Below are 23601 nucleotides of genomic sequence, written 5' to 3' on the forward strand. Positions count from 1 at the left end.
ATGCCCATTCTGCCAAAAATGACATTTAAGAACCAATATTTTCAGGTTGTGCTTATAAAAGCCACATCTGTAATGCATTGTAGGAATTCTCTTTGACTTTTGTTGTTTGTACAGACCTGGTATTTTTATGACTTCATTTGCCACAATACTTGGTTTGCCCATTCTGTCAAAATGGCCGAATCTTTATTGCCATATAAACAAATGGTTGCATTGAACTCTTGTTATAGTAGATTATTAGAGTTTAGAGCCACTTGCCTTAAATTAAAACTAGAAGACAATGACCCATAGTGATTAAAATGTTGAGATCAAAATAAATAGGACGTATGATTTCTATGCAGAATTGGTGCATATACGATAGACTTCCCAAGGATCTCTCCATTTGCACCAAGTTCTCAAATGTTGCAATTACTTGATCAGGAGCAATTGGAAAATAAAGAGATTATGAACAGCCATAGCACACAATTCACATGCTCGTGCTCTCTTGTGCCTATTTCTACTATGGTGGGGTTCCATATCTTTGCTTAGACAATCAAAAGTCAAACAATAAATACATACTCATGAAAGTCGAACAATAAGTACATACGAATTTGCTTGGTGACCATTAAATAAATATTAAAAATAGAGTTTTCATGAATAACATAGAAGAACCATGGCACCACAAAAATGAATTAGTCACATAACAGTCTTGGCCTTTTTTTCCTTAGTGAATTTTGGTCACAGACATGGAGCAAGTTATGCTCTTGTCAAGGACTTCTTCTTTATCCCACAACCCGGGCTGGTGCACCTCTAGTATGTCCTACAAGAAAAACAAATAAACTTCATTTGAGTATATCTCAATTGATAGTGGGTACAAGGACTGAAGCAAATTTTCAAGCTGAAATTGATACCTTTAATAAGCCACTTGCTTAAAACCAAACCGAGTGAATACGTTACAGTAATTTAAATAACAATTACAACCATTTTTAGCCTTGTAAAACCACAGTAAATAAACTCAATACCAACCCCTTATGGGGCAATTACATATAAAGCATGACTAGCTTATGCATTACACTTTCATAGCACAAATTACATAAACCATGCCCCAAAGCTTAAATACAATATACAATTGCTCCAAACAAAATTCCAGGGAATTAAATCAACTAAACAGGGAATTAGAATGCCAAATTAATAGCGGGAAGCCATGTGTCGAACCCCTTGTGCCGGGGCCACACATTCTGGCCCAATGATATCTCAAGTGATATCTCAATGATGCAATTTGACACAAGTAAAGCTAGTGATATCCCAAGTGATTTCCAAATTTGAGCGAAAATGGTAAGCATAGAAGAGCAAACACAAAATATAAGTAATGCTTATAGCTTCTCACAAAAATAATACTTCTAGATCACCATATCCAGTGATGAAAATAAAATATTGTTATTTTCTATTTTTCAGATGCTTGTTGCAATGCAGAGAATATTAATATCAGATACTACAACACAAATAACCAGCCAAAAATTGTGTTATCTAGCAAAAAAGTAGTATTTCTAAATCACCATGCCCATTGAGGAAAACAAAATGTTGTCCTTTTCTGGTTTTTAGATGCTTGTTGCTTCTCACAATGCCAAGAATATTAATATTCAATACTACCACACAAATAACTAACGAAAACATGTGTTATCTAGCTAAAAAATAATAATTCTAGATCACCATGCCCCACCGATGAAAACAAAATGTTGTTGTTTTATGTTTTTTAGATGCTCGTTGCTTCTCACAATGCAGAAAACATGTATTAATTAAGTAATTGGAATATATTTTTTGGATGGCCGGCAATCGGCTTCCAACATGCTTGAATTTTGAAGTTCGAAGAGGGTTTTGAACTCAGAGTGAGAAAAGTGGGGGATTTCTAAAGAATTTTGAAAGCAGAATAAAGAAATAAAATAACAAAAGAAACATACGAAAGAATACCTTAGGCTAGACCCCACACCTAGTACCCATACTCGGTGCCGGTTCAAAGCCGACAATCGCACGACTTCTCCGATCCTTTGGGGTTTTGCCGAACGAGGTAAGAAATGACCCAAAGTACATGTCCGAAATGTCGAGTTATTTGGGTCCTCTTTGGTTTGGGAAATGTCAAGTCTAGGTCGTAAAAGTTCAGGGATTAGGGTTCGGTTTTTGGTTGAATAAGGTTTGGGGTAAGTGTGGCAGAGCATGGGCACATTGTGTCAAAATTTGGTTCTTTTAAGTCGAGAAAATGCCCCTTATTTATAGGCAAATAGGTCCCTTAATCACCATTGAAACTTGAGATTAAATCTGGGCCGTTCAGATTATTACGAGGTTGGCAACAACTAAAAGACACTTGTCATACGCGACACCATAGAATTAATTATGGTCTGCATAATTAATGCTTAAGAAATCCATGATCTTATAGTACAGTGTAATTTTGGGGGTGAGATGTCAGTGATTCAATAGAGTTGGCAATGTCGTTGATGTCATTGAGACCTTCGTCCATTAGAAACTGCCATGTGTCCTTCTCTAGGCTTTTTTCGAGCGGTAACCGGCTAATCAAAGGTTGGCGTTGTTGGCAACCGCGTCGGCGCATGTGCCAGCCGCATCACGGCCAACAACCATTGGGCACTCTCATCCCAATGTCAGGTTGATTTGATGTTTCATTCGATGAATCCAAAGGCGACAGCATTACTGAAGTTGTCAGCGTCATCGTTGAACTGCCACCTGACGTGTTAGTCCGTACATCCAGATTGTTAGGCTATTTAACGGCTGATTTGAACCATTAGATCTCGACAACTTTGCCAATTCCATCGACATAAATGGTAAGTTCGTTGCCTCCATTTTCTGCCCATTATCTTCCACATCCCCAGGCATTCACTATTATGAGTTGTCAAGCCTAATTCAATGATTCGAACAATAGTTCTCTTGATGGAGTTGGGATTGTAGTTGACAAAGTTCCCAATGTCATTGGAACTGTTTACTTTCTTGTTGCATCCAAACAGGTAGCCCTTGGCTCCGAACTACTTGGATCGGTTTTCAAGGGCGTTCTTCAGTGTTCCAAACTCTGGCAGGTGGTCTGGATGTTTCGGGTGTGGTTTGTGGTCGATTATGGTTTGTTCAGGTTTTCAGGGTAGCTACGTCAGTGGATTTCAGCTTCACATGGTTTCCTTGATCGAGATCGGGGTGTCTACAATCAAAAAGTTCTCCTCGAATCTATTTACATATTTTGGTGTTATACTGGATTGATGGAAGGAACCTTATTGAATAAGAAATGAAGTAAATGAGTTGTAGCAAGAAAATGTAATTCTAGATATGCAATTCACATATTAGATCAATGAAATACATAATGAACACTTAAACAAGCAGTTTCTAAAAACTTTCTTAATGCCAAACAGGTAAAATTACTAGCACCATCGTTTATCAAATAGAGTTCTAGCTTTTAGGCTATCAATTTTCCCTGCCTCCCAAAATCTAACAAAATCAGCAGCAGGGATTTCCCCTGAGAAATAGTAGTGAAAGTTATCACACGCACCTTAGATTCACTACCTTTTTAATTAATAATTCCTTAAGGACTTTTATCTCTCGTACATATTTTATACCTTCGTGTACTGAGACTTGACAATTGTCTCGCTTAACACAATAGTATAAAACATGTTTAGCAATTGTCAGATTGTCTTAATAGCTTTTATATCAAACTTCTTGGAGTCTTCATCTAACACATCTTTGGGCTTGCACTTTCGTCCCTTTTACAAACGTATAAAAAGTCCTTATAAAATAAAAGAACTTTTATTTTAGGTTTCCAGACAATTCAATTGTTTCTGTTGAGTGAAATATGATTATAATACTAGAAACTATCTCTCCATCCACACACGCATCCCAAAAATTGGCAATTTGAATAATCCGATCTGATCTCACTTACGGTCCACAACTATACCTCATCGAGTCAATCCTCTGTCGTTCTGTTCCAACACTGATGATCCAATACTAAGTTACAACATGCTAAATACTAACTCATCGGTGCCGTAATATCACGGTCTCTAGGCAATCTAGATAGGTCACTGACAACTACGAGATCACTCCACCAACAATTCACACTAATGCAAGAACAAAATGTGTTACATGCCTAACATGTAACTCTTCTTTAATGTTTAGCATGGTAAAGAAGGTAGGCATGGGTATGTATATCTCATGCAGAATCGTGTAGGAGTCTAGAGTTAAAGTTGAACGAGTCTTTGGGTTGTCCGATTCTATAGGGGTTGTTTATTGTGTCGTTTAAGTGGGTTATGGTTTATCGACTAGATGTACATGAATAGTTAGTAGAAGTTGATATTTTGGCTATTTTCTTGTAATCAAACGGGACTTGAGTATTTCATTAGAAGTAATCTTTTAGGCGAGGAGGTTTTTTGAATCCCAACCAACACTTATGTGTTAAACAAGGCCAGGTTTCCTCCATTAAACCTATTTTACTCGTTAGTCATTAGTTATTCTCGTTTTCTGCTGCATTAGCAAAATAGGTACATCGAAGAACAAGAAGAACTCTTCTCAATACATACCATTATGGTATTAGAGCAATGGATCAGCAGGTGGAGAAGGTTAAAGATGTTATGAGCTCTCTCAATATTGGATAGCAGCAGATAATGAACAAGCTTAACGAGCTGTTCGAAAAGCTTAGTTAATACTGAACTTGAAGTAGCAGATATTGAACATGCTTAACGAGCTGTTCGAAAAGTCTAGCCAATACTGAACTTGAAGTAGGAGAGAGGTCAAGGGCTCGACTCTAGAACTATAGAGTACGACCTGAGAACACCAATGGAAACCGTCAAATGGATTGCAACAGCCTTTGCTCCAAGGCTTGTTAAACTCGATTTTTCCTGCTTTAATGGTGAAGAAGACACGACGAATTGGACTTGCAGGGTGGAGCAATTCTTCCAGTTCCATCAAACACCAGAGGAAGAACGTGTGGCTCTTGCATCATTCCATTCGGAGGGTGATGCTCAACTGTGGTACCAGCTATTCAAACAAGAAGGAGGTGAAATGATTTGGCAAACATTTTATGACGGGTTGCATGTTAGGTATGGTCCCACCTAATTCCAAGATTTCTTTAGAGAATTAGCTAAGTTGCAACAAGTTGTAACTGTTCGAGATTACCAGACTCAATTTGAAAGTTGCTCACTAAGGTGGGGTATCTTCCTCCTAACTACCAAGTCAACTATTTCATCAGCGGTTTAAAGGACAACATCAAGGCAGACATGTTAGCAGGGCACCCTACAACCTTATCGACTGCTATCAGACTTGCTCGTTTGTAATAGGCCTTCAATTTCTCGCAACGACGAGTTGTTCCAACGTCTGATGGGAAGAAGTCCATCATAACCAGCAAGGCTGCAACCAACATTGGTCTTACGCTTCCAATTCGACAGATGACACATGCGAAGGGTTGTGCTATAATTGTAACGAGAAATTTGTGCCAGGGCACTGATGTAAGAAGTTGTTTTTAAATTGAGGCCTTATGCAGAAGAAGATAGCAACGTTGCAACAGACCAGGAAGAAGTTGTTGCTAAAGAGTTCCCTGAGGGGCCGGAGATCTCTTTACATGTTATTTCTGGTGTAAGAGCACCTAAAACAATGCGACTTAATGACATCATATGTCGTGTATCAGCCACAGTGTTACTTCCTAGAATCGGGTAAGTGCTTGAACGTTAAGTTGATATTGCAAGATGTCCCAGTTTATGTGGTCTTCTATTTACTATCATTAGAAGGCTATGACATGGTTTAGGGGCACAATGGTTACAAACACTTGGCCCAATTGTATGGGACTTTGTAAGGCTATTGATAAAATTTAATATAGAAAGAAAAAGAATGATTCTCAAGGGAGTCACCGCTTCTAATGATAAGGTTATTGGAGACCCAGTGTTCAGCCTTGAAGCAAAGAAAAAAACAAGCAGGGCATATTATTACAGTTGTATACATTGGGAACTCTACGGTCTACGCCCAAGGCGGTGGTTCAACCTCCTCGGTTGCAACAAATTTTGAAGAAACTCCATAATGTATACCCAAGGATCTTCCACCTCCACGTTCCCATGATCACAAAATTCCCTTGGTGGCGGGGAGTGGGCATCTGTGTGTCAAGGCCTATCGATACCCATACAAAAAGGTGGAGATTGAAAAATTAATGATTGAGATGCTCACCACGGGGTAATCCGACCCAGGAATAGTCCGTATTCTTCTTAAGAAGTACGATGGATCTTGGAGGATGTGCATAGACTATCGTGCCCTTAACAAGATCACAATCAAGGATCGGTTTCCGATTCCAGTAATTGATGAGTTATTGGACGAGTTGAATGAAACACAGATATTTTCAAAGCTTGACTTACGATCTGCATACCATCAGATTCGAGTAGTGCCCGAAGATACAGTAAAAACAATGTTTCAGATGCACCATGTCACTATGAATTCTTGGTGATGCCTTTCGGTTTCACCAACGCCCGTCAACCTTTCAATCCCTGATGAATCAGGTATTCCAAAATCATTTAAGGAAATTCATATTAGTATTTTTTGATGATATTTTAATATATAGTGCATCATGGGAAGAACATTTTAAGTATTTAGAAATGACATTGGTCATTTTACGAGTTAACAAGTTGTTTGTCAAGAAAGAGAAGTGTCAATTTGGCCAAAATGAGGTACACTACCTCGGCTATATAATATCTAGCACATGAGTGGCGGTTGATCCGGATAAGGTCTCTGCAATGCTGAGTTGGCCTAAGCCTAAAACGCCAAAGTCTATGAGAGGATTTCTTGATCTAACAGGCTATTACCAAAAAGTTATTCAAAATTTTGGTAAGATAGGCAGACCACTTGCTAGCATGCTCAAGAAATATTCATTCAAGTGGACCCTAGTGGCGGAGGAGTCGTTTCAAAAATTAAAGGAAGCTATGACTAAGGCTCCCGTATTAGCCATACCTGATTTCTCAAAGAGGTTTATTATGGAATGCGACGCTAGTGGCTCATGTGTAGGAGTTGTATTAATGCAAGAAAGGCCAATAGCATTTTATAGCCACGCCTTGCAAGGAAAAAACCTGCTATTATCCACCTATGAAAAGGAAATGTTGACGCTGGTGCTGGCAATGCAAAAAATGACATTCATATCTGTTGGAGCGACAATTTATAGTAAGGACATATCAACGCAGTCTGTAGTATTTATGGGCCAAAAAAATAACTTCTTCAATACAACAGAGGTGGCTTTACAAGTTGATGAGCTATGATTTTGTTATTGAATATAAAAAAGAAAGGGAGAGTGTTGTGGTTGATGCCTTGTCTAGAAGAGAAGAATATGGAGAAAATAACGAAGATAAGGAAGGAAAGTTGGCTGTTATTTCTCAACCAGTACCCGATTGGGTAGCTGCGGTTAAGGAGGAGATCACTTCACACCCAGGTTTGCAAAAGTTGGTTCAACGAATATAGAATGATGAAGCAGTGGGCCCATGGGACTTTAAGGAGGGGCTTATCTTTTTTAAGGAAAGAATTTATCTTGCTTAAAATTCGTCCCTAATTGAAGATATCATTGCCCAACTCCACAGTAGCGCACATGAGGGTTATAATAAAACCTTCCAAATGAAAAAAACCAGTTTTTATTGGTCAAGCATGAGGACTAAAATTAGGAACTTTATTGCCTAGTGTGACACATGTCAGTGCCATAAGATGGAGCAAGTATCTCCTGCTGGGCTACTCCAGCCATTGCCAATTCCACTCCAAACATGGGAGGACATCTTGATGGATTTCGTCAAGGGGTTACCAGCCTCTAAGGGAAAATATGTCGTTCTGGTGGTTGTTGACAGATTATCAAAATATGCATGCTTTATTCTCTCATCTCACCCATACACAGCCATGGGAGTTGCACAAGTCTTCTTTGATCAAGTGTTCAAATTGCATGGAATGGCAAGAAACATCATATGTGACTGTGATCACACATTCACTAGAAATTTTTTATTAGAGCTGTTTCAACTTAATGGTACAAATTTTAATTATAGCTCTGCTTACCACCCTTAAACGGATGGCCAAAGCGAAGTTGTTAACCATACATTGGAAATGTATTCGATCTGTTTCTCTGATTCAAATCTTAAGGAATGGCGCAAGTGATTATCCTGGGCAGAGTATTGTTACAACACTAGCTGACCCTCGGTGATCAAAACAACTCTATTTGAAGTGGTTTATGGCAAGCCACTACCATCCTTGCTAACATACGTTCTGGGCACCGCTTGAGTTGAAACCATTGAGAGACAATTGCTTGATAGGGACCTCATGATTAAGGAATTACTGGCCACTCTTAAGGAGGCTCAAAATCGCATGAAAAAGGTGTATGACAATTATCACAGGGAGAGATAACTTGAAGAAGGAGATTGGGTTTATCTTAGACTTCAACCTTATAGGCAGTCCACGTTAGCCCTGAGAAAAAATCTCAAGCTATCCCCAAGGTATTATGGGCCATATATGATTGTCACGAAAATTGGGGCCATCGCATATAAGTTAGATTTGCCCAAGTAATCATTCTTTCACCTGGTATTCCATGTATCCTTGATGAAGAAAAGTGTGGGTGAAGGCATTCCAGTCCAGAGTGAACTTCCAATAGTTCGAGAAGACGACGATATTTTCCATCCCAAGCCACAAGCCGTCATTTGATAAGAGAGTTAACAAAAGGAAAGAACAAATTCTCATCCATTGGAAGGGAATGTCACCTGTAGAAGCTATGTGGGAAGTCCTAGAGGCCATGATGAAACAATTTACAGATTTTGGTCTTGAGGACAAGACCGAATTTTAAGGAGGAAGAGGACATGTTACTTGACTAACATATAACTCTTCTTTAGTGTTAAGCATGGTAAATAAGGTAGACATGGGTATGTATATCTCATGCAGAGTTGTGTAGGAGTCTAGAGTTAAAGTTGAACGAGTTAGAATTATACATTTGGGTTCAATCCTATCCCTCATCTTTCAGACTTGGTGCCTTGCAAGATCTTTTATTAATATTATACCAAGTCCTAGGGTATAATAGATATGGAGTACTTTATGACTCCATCCTCAAGAAAAAATATCAACTAATTGTGCTTCAAGCAAGTAGTATTGAATTTTGCAAAATGGATCCCTTACCTTTCGATTAGTATACAAAAGCTTCACAGACACACTATTTGAGACTGCAAGCATGCGCCTTGAATAGGAGCTATGTCTACCATCAAATCCTTAATCATTTAGCCTGTCACTATGGGTTTCATGTCAATTTTCTCCGATCATTTGGAGATGCAAGTCTACCTCTTGGAAGCTCAAAAATATACCACCACCACAAGTGGAGATATATATGAAAGTTATAGATTAATTAGAATCCAGAAGTATCACTATATATTTTAATACAATGGACCACCTACATTATGTAGGTCAGGATCTGTAGTCCCTTTGAAATATCTCAGGACCCTATAGATCACATCCCAATGCCCTTAGCCTGGGTTACTGATATATCTATCCAATTCGTCCACAGTAAAAGGTAACCACAAATCTCATACAAAACATGCTTACTGATGCGTAAATCCTAAATTTGACAAAATATCTCTAGATTTCGAGGGCAACGTACAAGTTTAAAAAGCAAGTACCTCATCGAACATGAATTTTAATTCAAATGCCTTTATCAATTACCTTCGCAGCGATGGGGTAATCCTTATATAAGACAATATGACCCCCATCATTTCTATAGGCCTCAAAAACATGCTTCAATATTGAAAACATGTTTGGTGGCATTGGAGTCCACCCATTAAATAGTAGGCCCCTTACTATACTAGCATTGAAGTTCATAAGAAAATATGTTCATCGATCAATCTAGGTCTGGGGCCTTGACTACTTTCAAAGCCTGCAGAAATCTACGGCTGACCAAGTCAACCACAAAATCAACAAATACATGACTAGCAAGTAGACACCGTTGGTCTATACATTACCCTACTTGCAATCTTCCAAGAAATTGAAAGTCATCTTAAAAGCCATACATTATCAAAACTGATTTGGCCTTACACAGTCCTGGTTCTTAAAGTTTAGCGACTTAGCAATAGACATCTCCAGAAGTAAACCACGTTTAACACTTCGAATGGTTGTTTGGGGTCTCACCGCGGTTGACTATACACCATGGTGGATATAAACTCTTATATAACTGGGACCAAATTCTGGGGATCTAGAGGCATGAGAAAAGCTCACTTTCTTTGAAGTATTAAATGCATTTTTCTCAGTAAAATTCTAAAGTGCAAACGGGTCCTGCAAGTACACTCCCAAGATACAACCAAATCGAAATACAATTCTTGAGTCCCTAAGTTATGCACTCATGAGACCCATACAAAACTGCAGTTTATAAACTTGATATGTCTTTCTAATCGGAATAAAACTACAAACATCATTTGAAAACAAAATTTTCTCTCTCACTACAAAAACCATCATCCAATTGGTATAATACAAGCATCGATTAGGATCACAAACACCTCTCTCTCAATACAGATTAATATTCCAATCTTATCAATATCAATTAAAAATAGAAATAGTTTAACATCATATGGGAAATAGAAGCACATATATAATTGGTAACATAATTTTTTCTCACTACAAAAATCATCATCCAGTCGGGTATAATAAAAGCATTGATTAGGATCACAAACTTCTCTCTCTCACTACATATTAATCTTCCAATTGATATAATATCACTCAACATCGATTGGAAACATAATTCAATATCTATAAACATTTCTCTCGTAACAAAAATCATCCAATTGATAAAATAACAGCCATTTAATATCGTTTGGGAAATAAAAACACATATAACACTTGCACTTCATAAAATAAATCATTAATATAATGGTGTTGTTATCTAAAACTCACGTGAGGTAGTGCTACAAATATCTTCATTATCTCTTTGTAATGTTGGAATTAGGAAGCTTAGAGAGAGAGAAGCCCATAGGTGCAACATGTGTCTTCTTCTCTCCTCTCTTTTCTCCATACAAGAGAGAGAGTACGAGCACTTATAAGAGAGAAAAAGCTTATGTTAACGACAGAGAAAGAGAATGTACATGTCCTTGTTGAGGGAAGCCCCACCTCATCCATTTAAAACTTATAAACTATTAAAATATATAAATGTTAAAAAAATATGGGAACATGGCATTAAAATACCAACATAGAAAGACCACATAAAGGAAAGGGGCTGGGGTCGTAGTGTAGCACCCCTACATCCTAATCATCACGCTGTGATTTTCATTCCCACTAATATCATCTCACTAACACTTCCAAAAACTAATCTCTAAACTACTACTATTTGAAAAAATGGGTAGGGCATGTCTTTCCAACTTAATCGCTCCCTCAAAAAAAAAGGGGAAAATATCTCCATACTCCATATTTTTAGGTTTAATTTCTTAGTTGACCCAATGTTTCAAAACCTATCTTGCCTCATAGAAAACCTAGATGCTATATCTTCTAACCTCCTAGATTGACTTTACCCACTTTAGACCTTTATTTTTAGCCCAAACAAATTTGATAAAAATATTCATTTTCTAAACTCCATCTTTTGTCTCTTTTCATATGATATTCCCCATACTTCTCTCTTTCTCTCTCTTTCTTGTGTTCCCCACTTTTTCTCTCTCAACCTCTCTCTCTCACCCAGTTTCCCCAACCTCTTATTCTCACGCCAAACCATAGAGAGCTCCATTTGAGAGCAAGCTTATAATCACAGTTATCACCCCCGACATTGATTATGTTGACAATTATACAAACCAAATATTGAGTTCCTATTTTGTATATTACAAGATATTAAGTTTTCTATTTTTAGTTTCTTTTTTTGTGGGATTACTATTGTGATGATATTTGTTTCCTAAAAGACAAGAAATGTAATTTTATAAATCTCTGGTAAACCAGAGTAATCCCTATAAATGAAATACTAGTTTACCTTATGGGAATATAGGCACCATTACCGAACCACATGTATGTGTGTTGATCTATTTTCTCTATTTTTGTCTCTATTTCGTTTATTGCAACTTCAACATGGTATCAGAGCAAAAGTCTTGAGACTTGTGTAGAAGATCACAGTCGATATATATAGGTGCAATTGGCATACAAATGCATCTGTAGTTGTAGAGGTAAGGTGCACCTTCAAATTTTATCATGGTATATATGTAAAATGTTCTTATATGTAAAATGTTCTTAGGATTATCTCAAAATCTATTTTTATATCTAATTATAAAATTTAAAATTTCAAAAAAGATTAAAATCAAGTAGATCTATAAACATATGAAAATCTTGAAAATGGACGGTGTAGATAATATGTTGTAAAATGCACTATTTTTGAAACTTAAAATCTTTTTATTTTTCATGGTCATACATGTCGATGATGATCAATCAAGGGTTTTTCAACATTAAAACTACCTTTTCCAATGGATTTTAGAGGTGCATCTGTAGTTCAACATTATAAGGTTGTATCCTTGATTATTTAGATAAACCTTTTCCTATATATATATATATATATATATATATATATATATATATATATATATATATAAATGATTGCCAATTCTTATATCCAGAAGGTGCCTCAATTACAAACCCCTCTTTTCCTTATGCAGTGCTTCTTTCGTCTCTTGAAATCTCGGACAAGTTCCTTATTGTTCTTCGGTGCTTCTTCTCTCTATTATTTCCGTGATTTTCCTAGAGGCAAAGAAACCTCCAGGAAAATAATTTACAAATTGAGGACGTTGATGTGCACTTGGAAGACGTCGAGGGTTTTTGCATTGAGGGCTTTGATGCGCAAATTTTTAATGCAAAAGGTTGCTTTCCGTGCACACTCAAGTTGACCAAAATATTGATGCGGACTTGTTGCCTCATCCTGTAAATTAGCAATTTCTAGTGAGAAAAACTGGAATTCTTCATCTTATAGTTCTTGTTATTTCTTTATAATCGCATATTCAAAAAATAACTCAAGCATAAAACTTACCATTGTTTTTTTAAATGGATTCAATTATCTTGTTTGATCGAAAGTTGTTTCTCATTCTCTTTAAAAAATCTAAACTTGAATACATAACTATGACGAAAATCATGAATCTTGATTTTAAAACTTTTGAAGAAAGTGTTGAGAAAATCTTCTTCGGTTGCTAATAATGAAAAATATGAAACAAAAATGCCTCAAAATAATGGTGGAGGAAGGCCATGAACTATGAACTTCAAACACATAACAAGAACTATACTTGGGATATTGTCAAGCTACCTAAAGAGAAAAAAGCAATTATAAAATCAAATACAATAGTGATAGGTCTGTTGAGAGACATAAAGCCAGGTTGGTGGCCAAAGGGTTTACCCAAACTTATAGAGTTAACAAATGGAAAACTTCTTGAAGATGTGGGCTGCTTTCAAATACTTGTGGGCATATTCATTTGTTTGAATGTGACACGATTAGATATAATGTATGCGATTAGTCTTGTAAGCCAACTTATGCATGCTCATAGATCATGTCATATGGAGGTCGTTGATAGGATTCTTAGATATCTTAAATCGTCACCCGGTATAAGCGTTTGGTTGAAACCGAATGGTCGTACTAATATTATTGGTTATTCTGATGCTGATTGGGCAAATAGTCCAATTGATAGGAGGTCAACTACTGGTTATTGTACATTGATCGGAAGAAATTTAATTACTTGGAAAAGCAAGAAGCAAAATGTAGTTGCTCGATCCAGTGCAAGGCCGAATACATAGCTACGGCTTCAACTACAAGTGAATTGATGTGGCTAAAATACCTACTTCGAGATATGGGATTCCCAACGGTCAATTCAATAGATATGTTATCACATAATCAAACAGCTATGCATATAGCCTCCAATCCAGAAGTTGATTGTCACTTTTGTGAGAGAATTTATTCAGTACAAAATTATTAGCACTCCTTATGTTTGAAGTGAAGGATAACTTGCAAATATGTTTATCAAAACTATTGCAAAGACAAAGTTCCATCAGATACTATCCAAGTTAAGCTCAATTGATATCTACGCATCAACTTAAGAGGGAGTATTGACAGTTATAGAAACCAAATGTTGAGTTTCTATCTTATATATTAGAATATATTAAGTTTCCTATTTTGAGTTTTTTTTTTGTGGGATTATTATTGTGGTAAGATTTATTTATTAAAAGATAGGAATTGTATCTCTATAAATACTGGTTTATTGCACTAATATGTCAGATTATTACCACTAATATGTGTCTCTCTAAGTGATGGGAAACGAAATAGTGAGCTCGAAACATGGGTAACTTGTTACATATTCAAATGGGGACACAGAGTCCATACCTTTATGATTTTCCACTAGCTTTTCTTCATTGAAAAAGCTGGTATCATTGGGTTTGGGTTGAGGACCATCAAGCACTCGCCCATTGCTAATAGCATCATACTCAGAAGCTACTATAGGAGTCAAATTTTATTTTAGTAGAACCTGACAATCTAGCATGTTCATTTTCATTTCTCTGCACCATCATCTCCAGTACCTTGATGCACCCTCACCTGTCTCTCCCTTGATGAGCCCCTGCCAATGATTTTTCCTTTGGATGTATCTTCCAAAACAATTATTGAAAAAGTCTTTTAAACTGAAATCCCAAAAGATAGTTTTGAGCCACAAATTTCGTGGCACGAACAATGGAATTAATTGAAAGTCACAATTTTTGGACTAAAACGCCTTTCCATCGAACTGTATTCAGAGTTGAGCCTAGCCATGGCTTTTTAAAATACTAGGAACTACATCAAATTTAGCAAAATTTCAAGTATGACTGGAAGAGTAAATTACTCCAAACTAGTGAAATCCAGTACAACATTAAAACACCAATTGCTCAAAGCCACAATCAGTATACACAACAGAGACTAGCAATGAAAATTCACTAAACTCAACTAATTTTCACTGAAATTTTTTAACAACAATCTTATTTTCACTGAAATTTTTGAGCAACAATCTTCCATTATTATTATTATTATTTATTTGTTTTGTTATTTTATCCATCTACGAGCAATAAACTTACACAGGCGAATGCTACTGCTACATGCGACTGAGAGTAGAGGAAGAATAGGAGGCAGAGCCCATGGCCTTGGCCTTCTCCCTCAACAAAAACTTCTGAATCTTCCCTGTCGAGGTCTTTGGCAATTCCGGCACAAAGACAACAGTTTTGGGGACCATATAATGGGGCATCCTCCCCCGGCAGAAGGCCACCACCTCCTTCTCCCCTACTTCCTGCGTCTGGGTCCTCGCCTTCACGAAAGCACATGGAGTCTCGCCCCAAAACTCGTCGGGCCTCGCCACCACCGCTGCCTCCTCCACTGATGGATGCTCGTAGAGCACCGACTCCACCTGAACACTGCTCACGTTCTCGCCCCCTGTTATGATTACATCCTTAGACCTGTCCTTGATCTCTATGTACCCGTCCGGGTGCATCACCCCCACATCTCCGGTGAGAAACCAGCCGTTAACCAAACACTTGGCGGTCGCCTCGGGGTCCTTGAGGTACCCGAGCATCACGCACGAGCCTCTCAGTGCGATCTCCCCGAGATGGGCACCGTCTCGTGGCACGCTCGTCATTGTCTGGCGATCGAGCACATCGGCCTCTGTCATGGCTACTGTGCGCACCCCCTGCCGTGCCTTGAGCCGTGCACGCTCCATCCCCGGTAGCTTATCCCATTCCCCTCTCCAGACGCAGGACGTCGCAAGTCCTGCAGTCTCTGTGAGGCCGTACCCATGGCTGACTGTGAAGCCGAGGGCCTCAGTGCGGGCAAGCACTGCAGCCGGGGGAGGCGCTCCGGCGGTTAAAATGTTGACGGTGTGCTGGAGCTTGGCAGGGGCGTTGGAAAGCATGTTGAGGACAACCGGCGCCCCGCACATGTGGGTGACCCTGTGCTCTGTGATGGCGTTGTAGACTGAGGCGGGGTCGAAGCGGCGGAGGCAGACATTTGTCCCGCCCATGGCCGCGATGCCCCACGGGAAGCTCCACCCATTCGCATGGAACATCGGGAGCGTCCACAGATAAACCGGCTGACCGGGCACACACCAATCGATCAACGAGGCTATGGTCATTGTGAAGAGGCCGCGATGGCAGTGGACCACACCCTTCGGAGCCGATGTTGTCCCGGACGTGTAATTCAGCACCATCGGGTCCCAGTCCGACTGCGGCTCAACCCACTTGAACGCAGGGTCTCCCTGCTGCACCAGCCCCTCATATGTAAGGGCCGATCCTTCCACTTCCACACCCGTTCCTGCATCGTCATATTCGTCTTCGATGACGACAATTCGGGGAGGGGAGGAGAGCTGGGAGATCGCTTCACGGACAAGGGGGAGGAGGGAGCAGTCAACAAAGACCAGCTTCGCTTCGCTGTGTCGGAAGAGGACTGATACAGTGCGAGCATCGAGCCTGATGTTGATGGTGTTCAGCACCGCACCGCTCATCGGCACCGCGAAGTGAAGCTCATACATGGCCGGGATGTTGGGCACCATCACAGAGACCTGTTAGGGAGAGAATAAGCCATGAGAGATCTGTGAATTCCACAGACAGCAATTGAAAAGTGAAAACTTGAAAAGCGCAGTGATATGTGAATTGCAGAGAGAGAGAGACGTAAATTGAAAAAACTGAGTAATTTGGAAATTAGAAATAGTGAGAGAAACAGGGCAATCGGAAACTGGGAATTTATGAGAGAGAAAGAAAAGCCGGCAATCGGAAAGTGGGTTTATTGATTTGGTGCTCACGACGTGGCCTTTGGAGATGCCGAGAGAGGAAAGAGAGGAGGCGAGGCGGGTGCACCGATCGAGCGTTTGGGACCAGGTGAAGCGGGTGCGGTTGTAGACGATGGAGGTGGAGTCAGGGTAAACGGTGGCCGCACGATCCAGGAATCTGACGGGCGTCAGAGCCACAGAGTTGGCATCGCTTGGCTTCAATTGCTCCATGACCCCCTCTCTCTCTCTCCTTCTGTGTTCAAGCAGATGTTTCTCCGATAATGGCACTGGTAACAGTAATGAGGTGTAATAAGTCAACTCTCCATCTTTTTCAAGCTTTAACAAATGAGTCTTCTCTCTCTTTCCTCTCCCTTAAACATCTCTCTCCTCTCTCTTTGTCTCTCTCTTAAATCTCTCTCTTTCTCTCTCTTAAATCTCCCTCTCTTATGAAGAAACCATAGAGCCCTGTTTCCGTTTCTCAGTTGGAAGCGGTGGATTAAAAGGAAATGGATAAAACATTTTATAATGACCGACCCCCATGCGGCCCCTTGACCGGAACCCAGTCTTGAGGATTCACAGAAGTTGATATTTACGATTAACCTCCACGCCTAAAGATTCCTATTCAATGGATAGGAATTTTTTTTAAAAAAATTATTTTAAATTTGGGAAAATTACCTCTACCCCCTCCTTAAAATTTTCATTCTTATTAACCCGTTGAAATCGCCAAATCCCTTTTATCCCCTCAAGTTTAACACTTTGGAACCATTAGCCCCCTAATTGTGTTTTTCTTTCTTCTTTTTACAATTTTGATCACATAAATGCTAAACCCATACATTAGTCATCTCTATTTTGTTTTTTGTGGCTTGATATAAAATTTTTATTTATGATGTTGATGATAGTAATAATAATACGGTTTATAATTAATAATAATAATAACAACAACAATAATGTTAATTGTTAAAAAATTCATGTCTTATAAGTATTTTGAGAAATTTTTTAATTAATGAATAAATAAATAATAATATTCCATTAACAATAGTAATAAAGATCTTGATTAATTTTTTTGAAGTTCAAAAGATATCGATGCGATTGTAAAATAGGTCATAATATTAAAAAAAATTCATTTGCTTTTCATGTCTAAATTTATAGAGTAGAGTCTACAGAGGTAAGATTGGTTTTAGGAGGTAAGATTGGTTTTAGGCAAGGAAGAGAAAGGAAAGGAAGTTGACTAATGGAAGGGTTTGGCAATTGGTAAAATAAAAATATCAAACAAATATAAACATGAAGAAAAACATAATTAGGGAACTAAGGATCCCAAAATTTTAAACTTGAGAGGGTATAAGGGATTTTGGTGAACCCAATGGACTAACAGGAATGGAAATTTTTGGGAAAGGGGTAGAGGCTATTTTCTATTTGAAATTTTATTATCTTATTTTATGAAAAAATTTTAAAAAAATATTCTAAAATTTGATTTTATCTTTTTTATTCATATTTATCATAGTGTAGATCATGTATCTCTACAAATTTAGATCCAAGATCTATATAAAAAATGGGCATTAGAGGGAGCCCGCATGAGAATAGTATGAGTCAGTGGACTCATAAAAACTAGATCCATTTCAAAAAATTATGAGTGCATTTCAAAAAAAATTGGACTCATAAAAATTGATGAGTCCACTTACTCATAAAAATTTATGAAATTTATGACTCATAAAAATTTATGAGTCCACTAACTCATAAATTTTTGAAATGGACTCATCAATTTTTGAAATGGACTCATAAATTTATGTATGGATATGAGGGAAAAAAAAAAAGATTTTAAATCCTAAAAATAGCACATATTACAATATATTATTTTTACCATGCATTTTCAAGATTTTCATGTATTTTTTTATCAGCTCGATTTGAAATAGTTTTGGAGTTTAAAATTTCATGATTCAAGAAAAAAAAAAAAAATGTTCAGGTCATCCAAAGAGATTTTTTTGCCAAAATTGCTTCTTACAACAACATTATAAGATGCACTTTACTTTAATTATTTAAGGATGGAACCTTATGCAAATCACACCAAAACTTTAAAGGTTGTGGTTTGTATAAAGTGTCAACCTTAAACAATCAAAGTAAAACACACCTCTAAGTTTGGCTAAAAAATATAGATCTAGTGCTGGAAACCCTTATGCTAGCCTTAACATCTATTTTCACCTTTAATTATGAAATTTAAAGGCCAAACAATAGTATAGATCATGCCAATCTATAAAGATTTAAAAATTTAGAAGATGGATGGTCCAAATAATATGTTACAAAATGTATAATTTTTAATATTAAATTGTATTTTTGTGAATGTTCAGATCAAAATGATCAATTGCAGGGCTTTTTTATTCTGGAACAACTTTTTTATATGAATTTTTGTGGTGCACCTTACATCTAAATATAAGTTGACAACTTATAGACTATTCCAACTTTAAAAAGGGAAATTTTAGATGCCCTATGGACCCTAATTTCTAGTCAATCCCACCTCCCCACCCAACCAAAAAACAAAAACAAAAAGACTTTCTCGATCACATGCTAAACCCGAAAACTCCTTATTTTTGCAACCATCCCCAAGTCAAAACCTAAAGGTTTTTTTTTATGGCGAAATTACCCTCATTATAACCCATGTTTCTCTTTTTATAGTCATGCTTCCAGTTTCTCTCTCTAAACCTATCCGACACAAATTGTGTTGGACCGACGCAATTTTAATACAAATCAGTCCAACACATGTTTGTCAGACCAATAGAATTTTAATACCAGAAGTCGGTTTGGCACATTTGTATCAGATCGGCATATTTTGTTTGAAACCAGTCCGGCACATTTGTGCCAAACCAACACATTTTGATGATCAAAAGTTAGTCCATCACAAATTTGTGTTGGATCGTCACATGATGGGCATCACATTTTGGGAGAAAAATATAGGTTAAATGAGGGTATTTTGATAAAAAATTAATTTTTTTACTTATAGATTGGATGCAAGAATAAACAGTATTAAAGCTAATAATATCCCATAATGTGGTATTAAAAGTATTAAAGGGTTGGATTGGTGGCATGCCTAAAAAGTGATAATGTGGATCAAGTGAGTTTCAGACCTTATTGGAGGAAAAGTGTTTATTAATGACTGACGCACATGCGCCCCCTTACCGGAACACCCAACTAAAATTTGGAAAAGTTGAGCAAGCTTTCAATACTTCCCGAATCCAAAACAATATGTTTTTTTGTTTTTACAAAATATTTTGACACTAAATTTTGGGCTTTCACTCCTCGCACCTACAAAATAAAAATAAAAAAAAATTATTCTTAATAAAATGAAATTATCAAAATACCTTTTAAAATTTTAAAGGTATTTTGATTATTTTATTTTTATTGGGGATATTTGTTTTAGGTGTGCCTCATTGAATTGATGGCATGTACCAACTTTCATATTCATGTAATTTGTAGAATAAAAACTAAAAATAAAATACTTTGAGGCATCACATCTAGGTCAAATAATCAAAACGGCTGGATGGGAGAAGTATAAAAATTCTACACAGTAGGGGAAGTATAGAAACTTTTCCCAAAAGTTTATATATGATTTTGACATCCTATATTGTAGAGTTAAGTTGTACTTCAAAAATTGATGAAAAGAAGGTTGTTTTAACGCTCAAACTATTGGATGGATCATCTCGATGTTGGGATGCATGGATATGAAAACAAGAAAAGATTTCAAGTCCTAAATAGGATAGATTGCAATATATGGTTTTTACCATCCATTTCCAAGGTTTTCGTGTGTTTATAGTTATGCTTGATTTGAAATATTTTTATAGTTTAAAATTTTATGTTAGAGATAAAATAGTTATGCCAAAATTAATTCTTAGGACAATGTTTGGAGGTGTGCCTTACTTCGATTGTTTAGGTTGCAACCAGTGTTAGTAAAATCGAACCGGAATGGTTAATCAGGCATGGGCTTAGAAGCGATTTAACTGGCCTAACCGGTAAAGTGGCCTATTCAATTGTTCTAATCGGGCAAGCCTGGAAGGTCAAAAAAGTGTTGAAAAAAATAAAAAAGATACATAAACAAATCTACTAAAATATGAAAAGCAAATAAATAATTATTAAAACAAAAAACATTCAAATGAAGTTGAAAGTTAATGAAAAAATGAATTTTAATTAATCAATTTGTACCTAAAGGTATTTTTAAAATTTTATGAAAAAGAGGGGACAAAATTAAAGTGAGTATTAACAATCAAAACTATTTTTAATCGTTACCATAAAGTAAAGAATGTTAAAAAATGCATTACAAACCAAATTTCTTGTTTTTGAGAATTTATATTGAATTTTTTTTTTTTTTTAAATACCGATCAATCAACAAAATTATCCAAAACTAGAAGTGGACGATTTTGATCTAACAGGGCAGTTAGCGGTTAGATCGTCTGGTATTTCCAACAATGGTTGCAACAAATTAAGGCGCACCTCTAAATCTGGCCAAAAGATGTAGATATAGTACTTGAAACCTTTATGATAGTCTTAAAATCTATTTTAACATTTAATTATAATATTTAGAGCTCAAACAATAGATCGCACAAATCTATAAACACTTACAAATTTAAAAGATGGACAATACAAATAATGCATTACAAAATATATAATTTTTAATATTGGATTTTAATTTTTATTTTTTGGATATATTGAGATGAAGATGATCAATTGTAAGGCTTTTTTGACGCAAGAACAACTTTTTTATATGGATTTATGTGGTGCACCTTACTTCTACAATTTATGCTTGACACTTTATATAGACTTTTCCAACTTTAAAAGGAAAATTTTAAATCTCTTGTTCACCCAAATTTCTAGTCAATCCAACCATCCCACGCCACCACCCCACCCAACCAAGAAAGAAAAATAGAAAAAAGAAAACTTCTTAGATCACGTCCTAAGCCCCAAAACTCTTTAGTTTTGCGACCTTCCCCAAGTAAAAACTAAGGTTTTTTGTGGCGAAATTACTTCCACTTTCTCTCTCTCTCAGCCAATCCGACACAAACTATGTGAGACCGACACAATTTCAATATAAATCAGTCCAACATATTTTGTGCCATACCAACATAATTTTAATATCAAAAATCGGTTTGACACATTTTGTATTGGATCGGCCTATTTTGTTTGATGCCAGTCCGACACATTTGTACCAGACTGGCACATTTTAATAATTAGAAGCCAGTCGGACATAATTTTGTGTTGGATTGATACATGATAGGCATTGCATTTTGGGAGAGAAAACATAGGTTAAAATGAGGTTATTTTGGTAAAAAAAATTAACTTTTTTTGCTTATTTAGGGAGAGGGGGGGGGGATAGAAGAATAAATAGTATTTGAGTTAAAAGTGTAGTATAGTGTGGTATTAAAAATATTTTTTTCTTTTTTCTTTTGGGGGTGGGAGTTGGGTTGGTGGCGTGCCTAGAAAGTACAAATTGGAAGTCTATCTATAATTTTGCCAACTTTTCAAAGACATGGCATAAATGTTTTTTTAAAAAAATCCTTTTATAGGTTTATGACCCTTAATTTTTTAGAATAGGTGCGTAGATTATATAATGTGGCAACCTTGGTTCTAGAAAAATCCTTGGACTAGATAAGTTTTCAAGCATGCAACTCATCAATTCTAAATGTACATTGTTAGGGCCGACAATGGACCCGTACCCGACCTGGGACCCAAGTATACCCGAACTGGGTCCGGGTATTTGTTCAAATTTGGACCCACATGTAGGGTCTGGGTCAAACAATGGATACCCAAAATATTTCTGATATGGGGTGTGGGTATTGGTGGACCGAACCGGTACCCAACCTGGAGTCGTTAGTTATAAGGTATTTATATATATTTAGAATTTTAAGTATATAAAGATTAATGATTTATTGTTCAATTAAAATCATATTATACTTTAAAAACGTAATTATCTAATAAACTATAACCTAACTAACTATAATTTAGCCCTAATTAAGCAAACTTCAGCCATCTTGTTTTAAGTTTTTTGTACGGCCAAACCCTAAATCCCTAATTTCCTTCCCAAACGCAAACCCTACCAACTCCAGTACTCCTGCTTGACTGAAGCGATGAGGCTTTGAGCTCCCTCCCTCTCTCTATTCGAAGCTTAGACCACAGAAACCCTATCCGGCCAAGCTATGCGTATGTTCCATCTTTGAAGCCTTGACCGTAGATTTGCATTTTCTCTCTCTATCTTCCCCTAGGAAACCTCATTTCTCTCTCTCTCTCTCTCTTCCCTTATGTCTTGCCAAACCCTATTTCTCTTCCAAGCTGGACCTTTGATTAGCAAAAATGGCAAGTTTTTATTCGATATTTGTGCTTCTTTTTTGCATCTTGATGCTCGGTGTAAGATCAACAAAAATGACACGTTTGCATTTGATTTTTGTGCATTATTTTTTTGCATCTTGATGCTTGGTTAAGATTAGCAAAAATGACGAGTTTTTATTTAACTTCATGCTTTCTTTTTTCACATCTTAATGCTCAGAAAAATTGGCAAGTTTTTATTTGATTTTCGTGCTTTCTTTTTTGCATCTTGATGGTCGGTGGAAGATCAACAAAAATGGCAAGGTTTTATTTGATTTTCGTGTGTTCTTTTTTATCATCTTGATACTCGGTGGAAGATCAGCAAAAATGAAAAGTCTTTATTTGATTTTTGTGCTTTCTGTTTTTGCATTTTAATTTTCTTAAGAGCTTTCTCTCCGTGGAAGAAGCTGTATTAAGGAAATTTGGGGGATTTTTACAGAATTATGCATTAAAAACAATTTTTGGGGACTTTTACATAACCGTGCATTAAAAAAGGGATCTGCTCATTTTTGTCCGAGGTACGGGTACAGGTACGGGTCTG

General features: G+C 37.0%; 1 protein-coding gene across 7 annotated transcripts; it reads right to left on the reverse strand.

Annotated features, from left to right (window-relative positions):
* Positions 1-524: 524 nt before the first annotated feature.
* LOC18429794 (2-methylpropanoate--CoA ligase CCL4) lies at positions 525-17211 on the reverse strand. Of its 7 annotated transcripts, XR_016041941.1 has the most exons (5): positions 16752-17211; positions 15040-16511; positions 14321-14552; positions 12596-12874; positions 525-796 (listed from the first exon to the last, which is right to left on the reverse strand). XR_016041941.1 is itself a non-coding variant. In XM_088848724.1 (3 exons), the coding sequence occupies exons 1-2, from the start codon at positions 16947-16949 to the stop codon at positions 15057-15059; spliced, it is 1653 nt and encodes a 550-aa protein (XP_088704850.1). In that variant the 5' UTR covers positions 16950-17211; the 3' UTR covers positions 525-796; positions 15040-15056. The 7 variants fall into 7 exon arrangements, 4 of the variants coding, with proteins under 4 accessions (XP_088704850.1, XP_011621782.2, XP_020520297.2 ...); XR_016041940.1 differs by lacking the exon at positions 14321-14552; XR_016041942.1 differs by lacking the exon at positions 12596-12874.
* Positions 17212-23601: the final 6390 nt, after the last annotated feature.

This window comes from Amborella trichopoda, chromosome 10, assembly GCF_054954075.1.
Source record: "Amborella trichopoda isolate Santa Cruz 75 chromosome 10, AtrichopodaSantaCruz75HAP2 v2.0, whole genome shotgun sequence".
Lineage (NCBI taxonomy): Eukaryota > Viridiplantae > Streptophyta > Magnoliopsida > Amborellales > Amborellaceae > Amborella > Amborella trichopoda.

Coding starts and splice junctions, on each gene's coding strand:
- LOC18429794 (XM_088848724.1), bottom strand. CDS start 16,949: ATGGAGCAATTGAAGCCAAGCGATGCCAACTCTGTGGCTCTGACGCCC. Junction 16,512..16,751: donor GCATCTCCAAAGGCCACGTC/GTGAGCACCAAA, acceptor TCTCCCTAACAG/GTCTCTGTGATGGTGCCCAA.